Here is a 13,979-nt window from a genome sequence, read left to right on the forward strand (position 1 = left end):
AATGAACTGTAACTTACTTTTAGAGGCTGCTCGTAGATTAAATCTTGCCACTTGCATAGAATCGGCTTGAATTCTGAGTTCATAGCTTGTAGTATTTTCATAGTCCAGCGACTTTATGACATAGATAACCCCTGTGCTGTTATCAATGGCAAATACACCTGCATTGAGGGGAAAGGTTAGAAGAAGATTATTTCAAAAATAAATCTAGAATATCATAGATGGAAAATGCTAGATTAAAGAAATCAACTTACATTAATGATTCTTACCTTACCTTACAAATAAATAACAATAATAATCTTTATTTTTATATAGCGCTTACATATTCAGCAGGGCTGAATGCACACATTATCATCGCTGTCCCCGATGGGGCTCACAATCTAAATTACAAATGATTTTAGTCACAAATTACAAACTTATCTAATTTGTAAAGTATTTAGTTATTTTTTTAAAATTATAGGTTTTCAGTTCAATAGGTTTTGGAAGCACAAATTTATGATTTATTTTTCCTTTTCAGCAAGTTTACTAAAGCTAGCCATACACACAAGGTACCTATCAGTCCAACATTTGTTTGGCAGACAGTTAACTCTCCTGACTCTCTTATAGGCATGAGCACTCACCTAGGCTAATCATTCAAATTAGTGATGACCAAATGTTTTAAAATTTGAAATCTCCAACTTTGACGAATTTTCCCCAAAATCATAATATTGGAATATTTGTAACTGTTTTGAAAATACACATGGTGGAGAGACTGAACCTTCCTGACCATAAGAGCTTGCACTTTACTGTAGATAAAGAGACCCCCTTCTAAACATAAGAGCGCACCCTCTACAAGAGAGAGGTAGAGAGTCCCATCAGACGATAGGATAGTACGTTTTACAGGAGAGTGAGAAAACCCTGCTGACCATAAGATGTTGACCTTTTCAAGAGATATAAAACACCTCCTGACCATAGGAGTGCACACTTTACAGTAGAGAGAGAGAGAGAGAGAGATAGAAAGAGAGGACTCTACTGACCATCCAAGCCCACACTCTACAGGAGATAGAGAACTACCCAGTTACTCTGGAGATGGAAAATGACTATGCTGTTCAAAATGTGGACCACTGGAAACCACTGATCTGTGATGGCCCATGTACTGACCACCATTGTACAAAGAATGATAATTTGTTAGATGTCATAGCTGCAGGTCATTATGGGGAATCCTATGGAGCCATGCTAAAATACATTAATCCACTCTCTAGTGCTTCAACAATGTGGAAAATGGTGTCAAGAAGGTTTTTTTGTTCTGCAAATAAAAGTGTTTGATTTTGCATGAAACCACAAATTTCACGAAATTTAGCTCAAGCAGGATCCTCCAGGGATCGATCTGCTCATCCCTACTGTCTGCTAGTCTTTGGTTTACATCAAATATGCCCTATGGATGACTGAATGTGCTTTCTTTTATAGCTTGGTTTATTAAATTATCAAAAGCACTTTCATATCATTTTTTTTATTAATATCAAAAAAAGCTCTATAAGAATATTTTTACAGCATCAATAATCTTTGATTAATAATATATTGTGATTTTTTCATATATATTATATATACTGTAGAAACATTTTCTTAAAAGCTGCGATCTCATTTGTTGACATGTATAGTCACCAATTTGTTTTACTTATTTGTTTACCGTATATAATCAAGTATAAGCTGACCCGAGTATAAGCCAAGGCACCTAATTTTGCCACTGAAAACTTGGTAAGCTTATTGACTCAAGTATAAACTGGGTATGCATTGTCCCTTCATCCCTGTCCTGCTATGCGTGGCTCCCCCATCCTGTTCTGGTATGCGTTGCTCCCCCCGTCCTGTCCTGGTATATGGCTCCGCTATTTTGTCCAGGAATGTGTGGCTCCCCCGTCCTGTCCTGGTATGTGTGGCTCTCCCTGTTGTATACATGGCTCACCCCCTCCCATCTTTGTATGCATGGCTCACCCAAGTCCCATCATTTTATGCATGGCTCACCCCCGTCCCATCATTGTATGGATGGCTCACCCCATCCCATTGTTGTATGCATGGCTCACCCCCCTCCCATCGTTGTATGCATGCCTCACACCCTGTCTCATCATTGTATGCATGGCTCACCCTCCTCCCATACTTGTATGCTTGGCTCACCCCAGTCCCATCGTTTTATGCATGGCTCACCCCCATCTCATCATTGTATGCATGGCTCTCCCCCATCATATCGTTGTATGCATGGTTTACCTCACTCACATTGTTGTATGCATGGCTCACCCCCCCTCCCATTGTTGTATGCATGGCTCACCCCATCCCATCATTGAATGCATGCCTCACCCCCATCCCATTGCTGTATGCATGGCTCACCCTCCCTCCCATCATTGTATGCAAGCCTCACCCCCCGTCCCATCATTGTATGCATGCCTCACCCCCGTCCCATCATTGTATGCATTGCTCATTCTCCCCCATTCCTACTCACCCTCCTTGCACTGTCGCTTCTTCTCTGCTGTCCCAGCATAGCAGCTCTCCTATGCTGAGTGGTCACGTGGTACCGCTCATTGGAGCCGTGTGCATATTCATTACTTTAATGAGCAGTGCCACGTGACTGCTCAGCACAGGGGAATAGTTGCTGGCGCCAGTACAGAGATGCAGGGATGGAAATGCAGCGATGGCACGAAGAGGCTGAGTATGATGTCTTCTTGAAGCCGGCAGCTGCAGCTGTCACTGTGCCACAGCCGCCGGCTCCTGCCACTGCTCCGCTGCTCCCGCCGGCTTTCTGGACAATGACTCTTGTATAAGCCGAGGGGGGCGGTTTCAGCACAAAAATAGTACTGAAAATCTCGGCTTATACACAAGTATATATAGTACTTATTTATTCAGCGTCATTAACTTCTACAACACTTTACAGACATCATCATACCCAATTGCAAATAGTCCACACAATCTCAGCTGTAGATATATGCTTTAAAGGAGTAAGGTATATTCTAGTTATTGATATTTAGAATATATATTAGTATGCCTTGGGGGAATAAAGTTAATTTCCTTCCGGAAGCAGGGATCTCTGTTGTGAGTTCATTTTCCCCTTCACTACTGAGGCCCGATGAACTCCCTCTTCTGGTAAAGAAAGGTAGTGAGCCTGATTATCAAACACCTGAGCCTAATGATGATGACTGGCTGAATGGAGTTACTGACTGGATATAAACATAAGGATGAGTGACCTCATGGAGATCAACATCCAACACTGCGGAGACACCATCACATGTTTCTCAACGCAGTGATCTAGAGCAATGCCCCCATCCCTTATGGGAAATATGCAAAAGCATGTAAATCAACAGCCGCGGAGACACCATGTGATGGTGTCTCCGCGGCTGTTGACTGACTGGATATAAGGCCGCCGACGCCCTTCTGCCCTGCGGGTGATTTCTCTGTGGGATCCTTGGAGACCAGTCTGAATTCCTGCTCTTCTAAAGCTAAGTTTTCTGCTCGGCTTTTTGCATTTGTGCTTTGACTTTGTTTTGCTTTGTTTTTCTGGATTTCTGCCATTCCCTGCTGGGGTGAGCTGAATTCCTTTAGCTCTGTCTTCTGAAAATACCTGAGTGCTGATTTAGGTTTTGAAGCCAGCTGCTTCAGGGTCTTTTTCCATATCAGCTTGTTGGCTTATGTTTTTGATAGGGTTTTGGCAGATTGCAGACAGCAACCTTCCTTTCCTGTTCTGTTTAGTTAGCTTGGGCCCCATCATTTGCTCAGCCTATCTTTCTATCTGTGTGAGTGTTTTTCATCTTGCTTCACTGTCATTATATGTTGGGGGCTGTCTTTTACTTTGGGGTCTGCTCTGGGGCAGTTTAGATTTCCTTTTCTGTCTTAAGGCTATTTAGCTCTCCGGCTGTGATCGAGGGGTCTAGGGCACCGTAGGAACCCCCCACGGCTACTGCTAGTTGTGTTGATAGGTTCAGGGGTCTGCAATCTGATAGTTGCCAACTTCTCTGGTTTTCTGGACGTAGCTTCTATTTTTGTGTCTGCCTCCTACGGTGACTCAATCATAACAGATCTCAGTGTGAGTGCCGCATGGTGTTACAATGCTGTTAACCTGCAGATTAAACCTATATCTATAAGTTAATAGCTCTGTTCCCTTTAAATAAAGCTCCCATTTGTAACAGTACAGATCCTTTTTACATAGTCATAGCGGTTTCGTTAGCGCCTTTCATAGCTTACCTTTTTCTATCTATTGTAATTGTAACTTATATTCTAAATACATTTTCTTTAATTCAAATCACCTGCGAAGACAGATGTTCCACATGCATGCATCTTGTCTCAACCTCTGGCAGCGACGTGATCACGTGCTTTTCCACACAGAGTCTGCTGGGAACCTACTAAGGGTGAGCTAAAAACAACCTTAAATGCAAGCAAAAGAGTATACAGACATTACAGAAAGGGATCTCAATTTTTTTTTCTGTTGCGACTTAGTGATAATAGCCAAAATGGAGTGTTCAAAACATGTTAAGTTCCTTTTTTTTTTTATTACCCTTCCTTTTTCCATTTCGGCTATTATCACTATGTCGCAACAGAAAAATCCCTGTTTTAATTGATCTAATAAACTTTTTTTACTTTATCTGCTGAAGCTGGATCTTTTTCCGCACACATGCATACTGTTTTGCTTCCTCCCCTGCCCAGGAGCTGTGGTATGATCAGACCATGTCCCTGTACGGTCAGACACAGCTATTACACAGTACACAGCAGGGGCACATTTATAAGATTATCTCAGCACAGGAACATTATAAACACATCCAATTGTGGAAATGATTGTTATTCCAAGATCTGCTGATTAAATTGAACATTGTTCCTGGGACAACCCCTTTAATTTCCAAACGAATCTGACATTTTTAATTGTGTATGGAATAATGTATTGCATCTAGCGCTTTGGGGAAGAATCACTTGTCCATTGCTATGCTCACATTATCTAGTAGTCAATTAGAAAACCCGGTGTAGTTCAGTGACAAAAGTTCTACTTAACTCGATGCTAAAATGCCTTTGAAGATTGCAAGGCTAATTGCCAGGTGACACAGATCTGTGCAAGAAGCTCATTTCAAGCTTTTTTTTCTATGCAAAACAATACAAATAATAAACCTTTCAGTGTTGAATGAACCTCGGTTCACTGGGATTTCTTTTCAATTAAATGTCACAACACTTCCAGAAAGAAGATGGTAACATTAATCATTTCTGGCGTGTATTTGCAAACCTGCTCTCTTTATTTTATATGTGAATGACTTTTCCCAGTTGTATATTTGCCTTTTTATCTCTTATTCTTTGCATTTTTCCCTCCTCCGTTTTCCGGCTCATCTCATGGGATTATTTCCATTAAACAGTGACAACGGTTCCTGAGAGCACGCAGCATGCATCATTCACTCAGGCACACCATAACAAAAATATTCAAGGCGATTAATATTTTATATATGCTGGGAAATATATTTCTAAACTTAAGTTCATTAAGACTCCAAGGTTAATACTAGGCAATCAAAATGCCAACAAAACACATAATAAAGCACCAGAGATACAATGCTAGCTAGAAAATTCTAAGTTACTGATACATAGTAACATAGTAAAATAGTTACCAAGGCCGAAAAAAGTCATTTGTCCATCAAGTTCAGATCTACGTCCTTCTAAAGAACCTAATCACTATAAGATACAATATTGTTACGCTCCAGGAAGACATCCAGACCTCTCTTGAACCCCTCGACTGAGTTCACCATCACTACCTCCTTAAGCAAGCAATTCCAGATTGTCATTGCCCTAACAGTAAAGAATCCTCTTCTATGTTGGTGGAAAAACCTCTCCACCAGACGCATGTAAATGGCTAATTCAAAAAAGTAAATTGTATTGATGGACTTTGCTTTATAGAGTCACCATTAGAGTTGAGCGATACCGTCCGATACTTCAAAGTATCGTATCGGATGGTATCGGCCGATCTTTAAAAAAAGTATCGGTATCGCCGATTCCGATACCGGAAGTCCCATTCAAGTCTATGGGACTTCCGGTATCGGAATAAGAAAAACCCTTTCCTGCCCTTGTACAGCCTCTCTGGGGTCTGTACGGGCCTTTCGGGGGGCTGTGCCGGCCTGCCAGGGGGTCTGTGCAGGCTCCGGTGGTCTGTGCCGGCCTGCCGGTGGTCTGTGCAGGCTCCGGGGGGCTGTGCCGGCCTGCCGGGGGGCTGTGCCGGCCTGCCGGGGGGCTGTGCCGGCCTGCCGGGAGGCTGTGCAGGCTCCGGGGGGCTGTGCCGGCCTGCCGGTGGTCTGTGCAGGCTCCGGGGGTCTGTGCAGGCATCGTCCGATGGGACTACAAGTCCCATCGGGCGATGCCTGCTACCATGACAGTGATTGACACATTAGCCAATGATGGGACAGTAGTAGTCCCATCATCCGGCTAATGTGTTAAATGTAAAAAAAAAAATAAATAAAAAAAAAAAAATTACATGCTACATACATACAACATGCATACTACATACATGCTACATTCATACTACATACTACATACATGCTACATTCATACTACATAAATACTACATGCAACATACATACTACATATATACTACATGCATGCTACATACATACTGCATGCTACATACATACCACATATATACTACATACATACTACATGCATGCTACATGCATGCTACATGCTACATACATAACACATATATACTACATGCATGCTACATACATACTACATGCTACATACTACATATATACTACATGCATGCTACATACATACTACATGCTACATACTACATATATACTACATGCATGCTACATACATACTACATATATACTACATGCATGCTACATACATACTACATGCTACATACATACTACATATATACTACATACATACTACATACATACTACATGCATGCTACATGCATGCTACATACATACCACATACATAACACATATATACTACATGCATGCTACATACATACTACATGCTACATACATACCATATACATACTACATGCATGCTACATACATACTACATGCTACATACATACCATATACATACTACATGCATGCTACATACATACTACATGCATGCTACATACATACTACATGCTACATACATACTACATATATACTACATGCATGCTACATACATACTACATGCTACATACATACTACATATATACTACATGCATGCTACATACTACATGCTACATACATACTACATATATACTACATGCATGCTACATACATACTACATGCATGCTACATACATACTACATGCTACATACATACCACATACATACTACATATATACTACATGCATGCTACATACATACTGCATGCTACATGCATGCTACATACATACTACATACATACTACATGCTACATACATACCACATATATACTACATACATACAATACATTCATACAATACATACATAGACATACAGTACATATAACATAGAGTAACATACTTACCAATACTTGTCACATTGTTCCCCGAAGCCATTGTCTTTTCCGGAATAAATATTAACATAACAAACCACAAAAATACTCACCCACGATCCGAAGCAGTCCACGAGTGTGTCCCACGACGATCTTGGGTAGAGAACTGCAGCATCAGCTGTTGCTGCCGTTCTCTACGGGCTGCAGGAATCCAATGACGGAAGGTAGGTATCCTTCCGCACTGTATTCCTCCGCCACTTAAAAAAAAAAAGTCCCTAGTCTCACTTTATGCCATTGCTGTGTGGGAATTTCCCACGCAGCAATGGCATAAAGTGAGACTAGGGACTTTTTTTTTTTTAAGTGGCGGAGGAATACAGTGCGGAAGGATACCTACCTTCCGTCATTGGATTCCTGCAGCCCGTAGAGAACGGCAGCATCATCTGATGCTGCCGTTCTCTACCCAAGATCGTCGTGGGACACACTCGTGGACTGCTTCGGATCGTGGGTGAGTATTTTTGTGGTTTGTTATGTTAATATTTATTCCGGAAAAGACAATGGCTTCGGGGAACAATGTGACAAGTATTGGTAAGTATGTTACTCTATGTTATATGTACTGTATGTCTATGTATGTATTGTATGAATGTATTGTATGTATGTAGTATATATGTGGTATGTATGTAGCATGTAGTATGTATGTAGTATGTATGTAGCATGCATGTAGCATGTAGTATGTATGTAGCATGCATGTAGTATATATGTAGTATGTATGTAGCATGCATGTAGTATATATGTAGCATGTATGTAGTATGTATGTGGTATGTATGTAGCATGTAGTATGTATGTAGCATGCATGTAGTATATATGTAGTATGTATGTAGCATGTAGTATGTATGTAGTATGTATGTAGTATGTATGTGGTATGTATGTGGCATGTAGTATGTATGTAGCATGCATGTAGTATGTATGTAGCATGCATGTAGTATGTATGTAGCATGCATGTAGTATGTATGTAGTATGTATGTAGTATGTAGCATGTATGTAGTATGTATGTGGTATGTATGTAGCATGTAGTATGTATGTAGCATGCATGTAGCATGCATGTAGTATGTATGTAGCATGCATGTAGTATGTATGTAGCATGCATGTAGTATGTATGTAGTATGTATGTGGTATGTATGTAGCATGCAGTATGTATGTAGCATGTATGTAGTATGTATGTAGTATATATGTAGTATGTATGTAGTATATATGTAGTATGTATGTAGCATGTAGTATGTATGTAGCATGCATGTAGTATGTATGTAGCATGCATGTAGTATGTATGTAGCATGTAGTATGTATGTAGTATATATGTAGTATGTATGTAGTATGTATGTAGCATGCATGTAGTATGTATGTAGTATTTTTTTTTTTTTTTTTAACATTTAACACATTAGCCGGATGATGGGACTACTACTGTCCCATCATTGGCTAATGTGTCAATCACTGTCATGGTAGCAGGCATCGCCCGATGGGACTTGTAGTCCCATCGGACGATGCTTGCACAGACCCCCGGACATCAGCACAGACCACCGGCAGGCCGGCACAGCCCCCTGGCAGGCCGGTACAGACCCCCACAGGGTGCACAGACCACCGGCAGGCCGGCACAGCCCCCCGGCAGGCCGGTACAGACCCCCACAGGGTGCACAGACCACCGGCAGGCCGGCACAGCCCCCCGGCAGGCCGGTACAGACCCCCACAGGGTGCACAGACCACCGGCAGGCCGGCACAGCCCCCCGGCAGGCCGGTACAGACCCCGGGCAGTCCACACAGCCCCCCGGCAGGCCGGCACAGCCCCCCGGCAGGCCGGCAGAGACCCCCGGAAGGCCCGAAATGACGGCGCATCATGATGCGCACACACCGCGCATCATGATGACGTCAGTCTGTCAATCAACTTTGAACTTCCGATTCCTATGCCGAATTCCGATATTGAAAAAATATCGGAAGTCGGTATTGGAATTCCGATACAGCAAGTATCGGCCGATACCCGATACTTGCGGTATCGGAATGCTCAACACTAGTCACCATCATTCTACTACATCAGTCAAAGAGGTCATTAGTATAGTGTTCTAATGCTGCCATTCTACATGGGTTTGCCCTCCATTATACCTTCTTACAAGGTTTTTAATATTAGAGTTAGGACTGTCCCAATTACGGTCACCATGGAGGGGTGAAAAGACTTTTTTTTATCAAAAAAACATGTTAACTTAATACCGTATATTATTTTCATGCACTATGCTATTTATTTATTTACTGCAGGGCATTTAATCATTATGTTTCTGTCTTTGCTTCTTTTTTTTCTGTTTAGTGGCTAGTGTGGATGTGCGCTTATATGCTGCATGCACACCAGTTTATATCCGAGTTCATACCTTTTTTTTTTTTTAACTTCTGTAAGATGGCAAGAACTGTTTGTGTTGGAGGACACTCACTTGGCAGTGGATTAACATGGTCAGGCACGGGCTTTTCACATAAAACGGTCAATATGGTTTATTTTTTACTCAGCATAAACCGCACCGTAGGTCGTGTTGCACATCACAGACCTAACTCATAGTCCAGAGCACTTCATAATACACGACATTATATAGCAGACTCTCCACACGCCAGACTTCTCACTTCATCCAGTTGCCGTGGGAGACTGCACGCCGAACAGTTCAGTAACATCCACGGAACATCACAAGCACCAACAGTCTGTGGAGTTACCTTACAGGAACTCCTGCTCCACAGAATGACCTCCTGTCAGTCCTGGTTCCTGGGAAAACTGCCTAACTGGGATCACTGTCCTTGTGTCCAGTGCATTACCGACAATCCAGATCCTCAGATGGAAGGTAGCTTCCCCAAATGCAGTGCCTTCACAGACTTTGCAAACACATGTGGCCTGTCCGGGTGCTTTTCAGGGATCCGATCCTACTCCCAGGATCTCTCAACATACCGGCCACCTCCAAATCCTACCACGTGCTCTTCAGGGAGGTAGCACACCTTCCAACATGTAGGCCTTCCAGGACCTTCCACATGAACCAAACAGGTCCATGCACTCTCCCCATGTGACCAGACCTCAGTCACATTATATGGTACGTAACCACACCCACAGGTGAGGTATGGACCACATGGTCATGACCTCACTGCAGGTCCTTTTAAAGTCACAAACACACAGGTTTTATCTTGGATGTTCAGACACATGCCCTTGGGTGGGAATGTAGGTGACTGGACCCACCCATCTCTCCAAGTCACCTCGAAGCCTCCCAATGTAAAGCAAAAAGCCATCAGTAGTAGAACTGCTGATCAAAACATGCCCGGGCTTCCATCAAAGGGCCACCCACCCCTGTGATACATATCGGCCATTTACAACCATGCCTCTCACTGTTTCCCCATCACAATAAAAGAAACGCCTGCATGCATGTCCTGGGGAGCCCATACAGCGCCCCTAGCTGTAACAGGAGTCACTGCATCACACTTCTCCCAAGGTCAATATAAAGTATCCATTTCATGCTTCCGGGATCATTCAGATTGCTGTATATTGCAAAATGCCCATCTACATTAACAAAAAGTAGGCACATATGAATTGGAATTTAAGAAACACTTAATGTGTAACCATCAGTTTAACTTTTATTCCATAAATAAAAAAAACATGAAAATAAGAAATTTTGTAATATATCTTATTAGAGAAATCTCCTTCCTTCCCTGCCAGAACTTATCTTTCAATTTCAAAATTCTGAATTCTAGGGTAAAATTTGTATTTAGTGAAGAAACAATTTCCAATTACTAAGATAGGAGATGACAGTAGTGATAAGATTTTATGTAGAGGTCAGTGGGAAAGTTGCAAGTTTCTATTTTTTATTTTTAATCCAGATTGTTTTGTGAAAAAAAAAAAAAAAAAACTGGCAAAAAATAGGAGAAAAATACATTTAACACAAAAACCTGATTTAAGCAATAGATCTTTTTTCTATTCATAGCTTTGCATTAAACATCTCATTCAAGGACGTGGCACAGCATAACAAAATTCTATATTGGATCTATATTATAATTGTTGGTATAATCCCCAACCCCTCAAAAAATACAAAACAACCTTATCATAGTAACTAACTATTCTACAAAACATAGCAAATAGAAAATATATGTCAAACAATAAAACTGATCTTACCTTGGTCATTCCCTGAGACAATAGAGTACACAATAGTCTGATTTAAGGCTGCAGCCATTACCACAGTAACTGTAGTGCCAATTGGGGCAGATTCACTCACAGGAGGCGGCCTAAGAAATACATAAAAACACAACATACGTATGTTATATTCTTCTGTTTTAAGGCTGATCTAGAAAAGATAAACATTAAACACTATATATATATATATATATACATATATATCCCCTTAGTGATGGGGCCAGTTTTTTTAAATTCTGACCAATGTCGCTTTATGTGGTGATAACTCTGGAACGCTTCAACAAATCCCATTGATTTTAAGATTGAATTTTTTGTGGCACATTATAATTTATGATAATGGTAAATTTAGTTCGGTAACCCGATATGTTTTTTGTTTATTTCCAAAAATATCAGAAACTTGACAAAAATGTAAAAAAAATTGCTGTTTTCAAGCTTTGAATAATTATCCCTTTAATCCAGATAGTCATACCACAGAGCAACATTAATAAATAACATTTCCCTCATGTCGGCTTTACATCAGCACCTTTTTTAAAACACTAATTTATTTTGTTGGCCTTTTAGGAGGTTTAAAACTGTAGCAGTAATTTTTAATTTTTTCAAGGAAATTTACAAAATTTATTTTATTGAGGAATGTATCCAGGTTTGAAGTGACTTTGGGGGTGCTTTATATTGGAAAACCCCCAAAGTGATACCATTTTAAAAACAGCACCCCTCGACATATTGAAAACTTCTGTCAGATAGTTTATTATTAACTCTTCAGGTGATTTTCAGGAATTAATGCAAAGTGGTATACCAGGTATGAAAAGGTGGTTGTTTTCCACATAAATGTCGCTAACTTCTGACGTAACCGCTATAGCCAGAAGACTCTAAAGGCCCCGTCACACTAAGCGATATCGCTAGCAATATCGCTATAACATCACTAGTTTTGTGACGCAGCAGCAATATCGCTAGCGATATCGCTATGTGTGATACTTACCTCCGACCGGCTCCCCCGCTGGTTATCACTGATCGCGCGAGAACGGTCTGGGCCATTTATCGTCATCAGCTTCCTGCTGGGCTTCCTGCTGTGGAGACGAGCGACGCGTGGACGCGGGCGGGAGGACGTCAGGATCGCCTCGTCTGACAGGTAAGTAGCGACCGCCGACCGCTGCTATGTCACTGGTGAGATCTGCCTGTGTGGCAGCTCACTAGTGACCACTTAGCAATGCACCAGCGATCCATATCATTGTCGGGATCGCTGGTGCATCGCTAAGTGTGACAGTACCTTAAGGCTGCTATTTGGCCATGAACTGCTATGGAAAACATCAGGACTACACAATCAATATCTCAGTGTGTCAATTAGATTAAAGCAGAAGCCCCCACAATCTATTAAGCATTTATTTGATGTAGTCACTTTTGACATCAGCAACTAAGGGGATAAATAGATAAGGACAGTGACAACACTGATCATTTGTGATACAGCAAGTTATCAGCTATAGCATACAGTTGACAGTTGCTGGATTGTCACCTGTATGGGGATGCTATTCTCTTATGTCTCAGGTCAGTTAAAAGCCGTATTGGCTGTCATTAAGGGGATATATATATATATATATACATATATACACATATATATATATATATATATATATATATATATATATACACATACACTACTGTTCAAAAGTTTAGGGTCACTTAGAAATTTCCTTGTTTTTGAAAGAAAAATATAGTTTTTTTCCAATGAAGCTAACATTAAATGATTCAGAAATACACTCTATGCATTGCTAATGTGGTAAATGACTATGTTAGCTGCAAAAATCTAGTTAGTAATGCAATATGTTCATAGGTGTATAGAGGCCCATTTCCAACAACTATTACTCCAGTTTTCTTATGGTACTTTGTGTTTGTTAACTGTGTAAGAAGGCTAATGGATGGTTAGAATACCTTTGAAAACCCTTGTGTAAGTATGTTAGCACAGCTGATAACAGTTTGGCTGATTATAGAAGCTATAAACCTGACCTTCCTTTAAGCCAGTTGAGAATCTGGAGCATTACATTTGTTGGTTCCATTAAACTCTCAAAATGGCCAGAAAAAAAGAACTTTCATGTGAAATTTGACAGTCTATTCTTGTTCTTAGAAATGAAGGCTATTCCATGCAAGAAATTGCTAAGAAACTGAAGATTTCCTACAACGGTGTGTACTACTCCATTCAGAGGAGAGCACAAACAGGCTCTAACCAGAGTAGAAAAAGAAGTGGGAGGCCTTGCTGCACAACTCGGCAACAAGACAAGTACATTAGAGTCTGTAGTTTGAGAAATCGACACCTCACATGTCCTCAACTGGCATCTTCATTAAATAGTACATGCAAAATGCCAGTG

General features: G+C 41.0%; 1 protein-coding gene across 2 annotated transcripts in view; it reads right to left on the minus strand.

Annotated features, from left to right (window-relative positions):
* The window catches only part of PCDH15 (protocadherin related 15), a 2,659,104-nt gene that overhangs the window by 444,062 nt on the left and 2,201,063 nt on the right, over window positions 1-13,979 (minus strand). For both annotated transcript variants that reach the window (XM_073548247.1, XM_073548246.1), the window contains exons 25-26: window positions 11,605-11,714; window positions 18-158 (exon numbers count right to left, since the gene is read on the minus strand). In XM_073548247.1, the coding sequence (XP_073404348.1) occupies window positions 18-158; window positions 11,605-11,714 (251 nt within the window). The remainder of the gene's footprint in view (window positions 1-17; window positions 159-11,604; window positions 11,715-13,979) is intronic.

Source organism: Dendrobates tinctorius, unplaced genomic scaffold (genome assembly GCF_039654945.1).
Source record: "Dendrobates tinctorius isolate UK_male_01 unplaced genomic scaffold, ASM3965494v1 ptg000156l, whole genome shotgun sequence".
Lineage (NCBI taxonomy): Eukaryota > Metazoa > Chordata > Amphibia > Anura > Dendrobatidae > Dendrobates > Dendrobates tinctorius.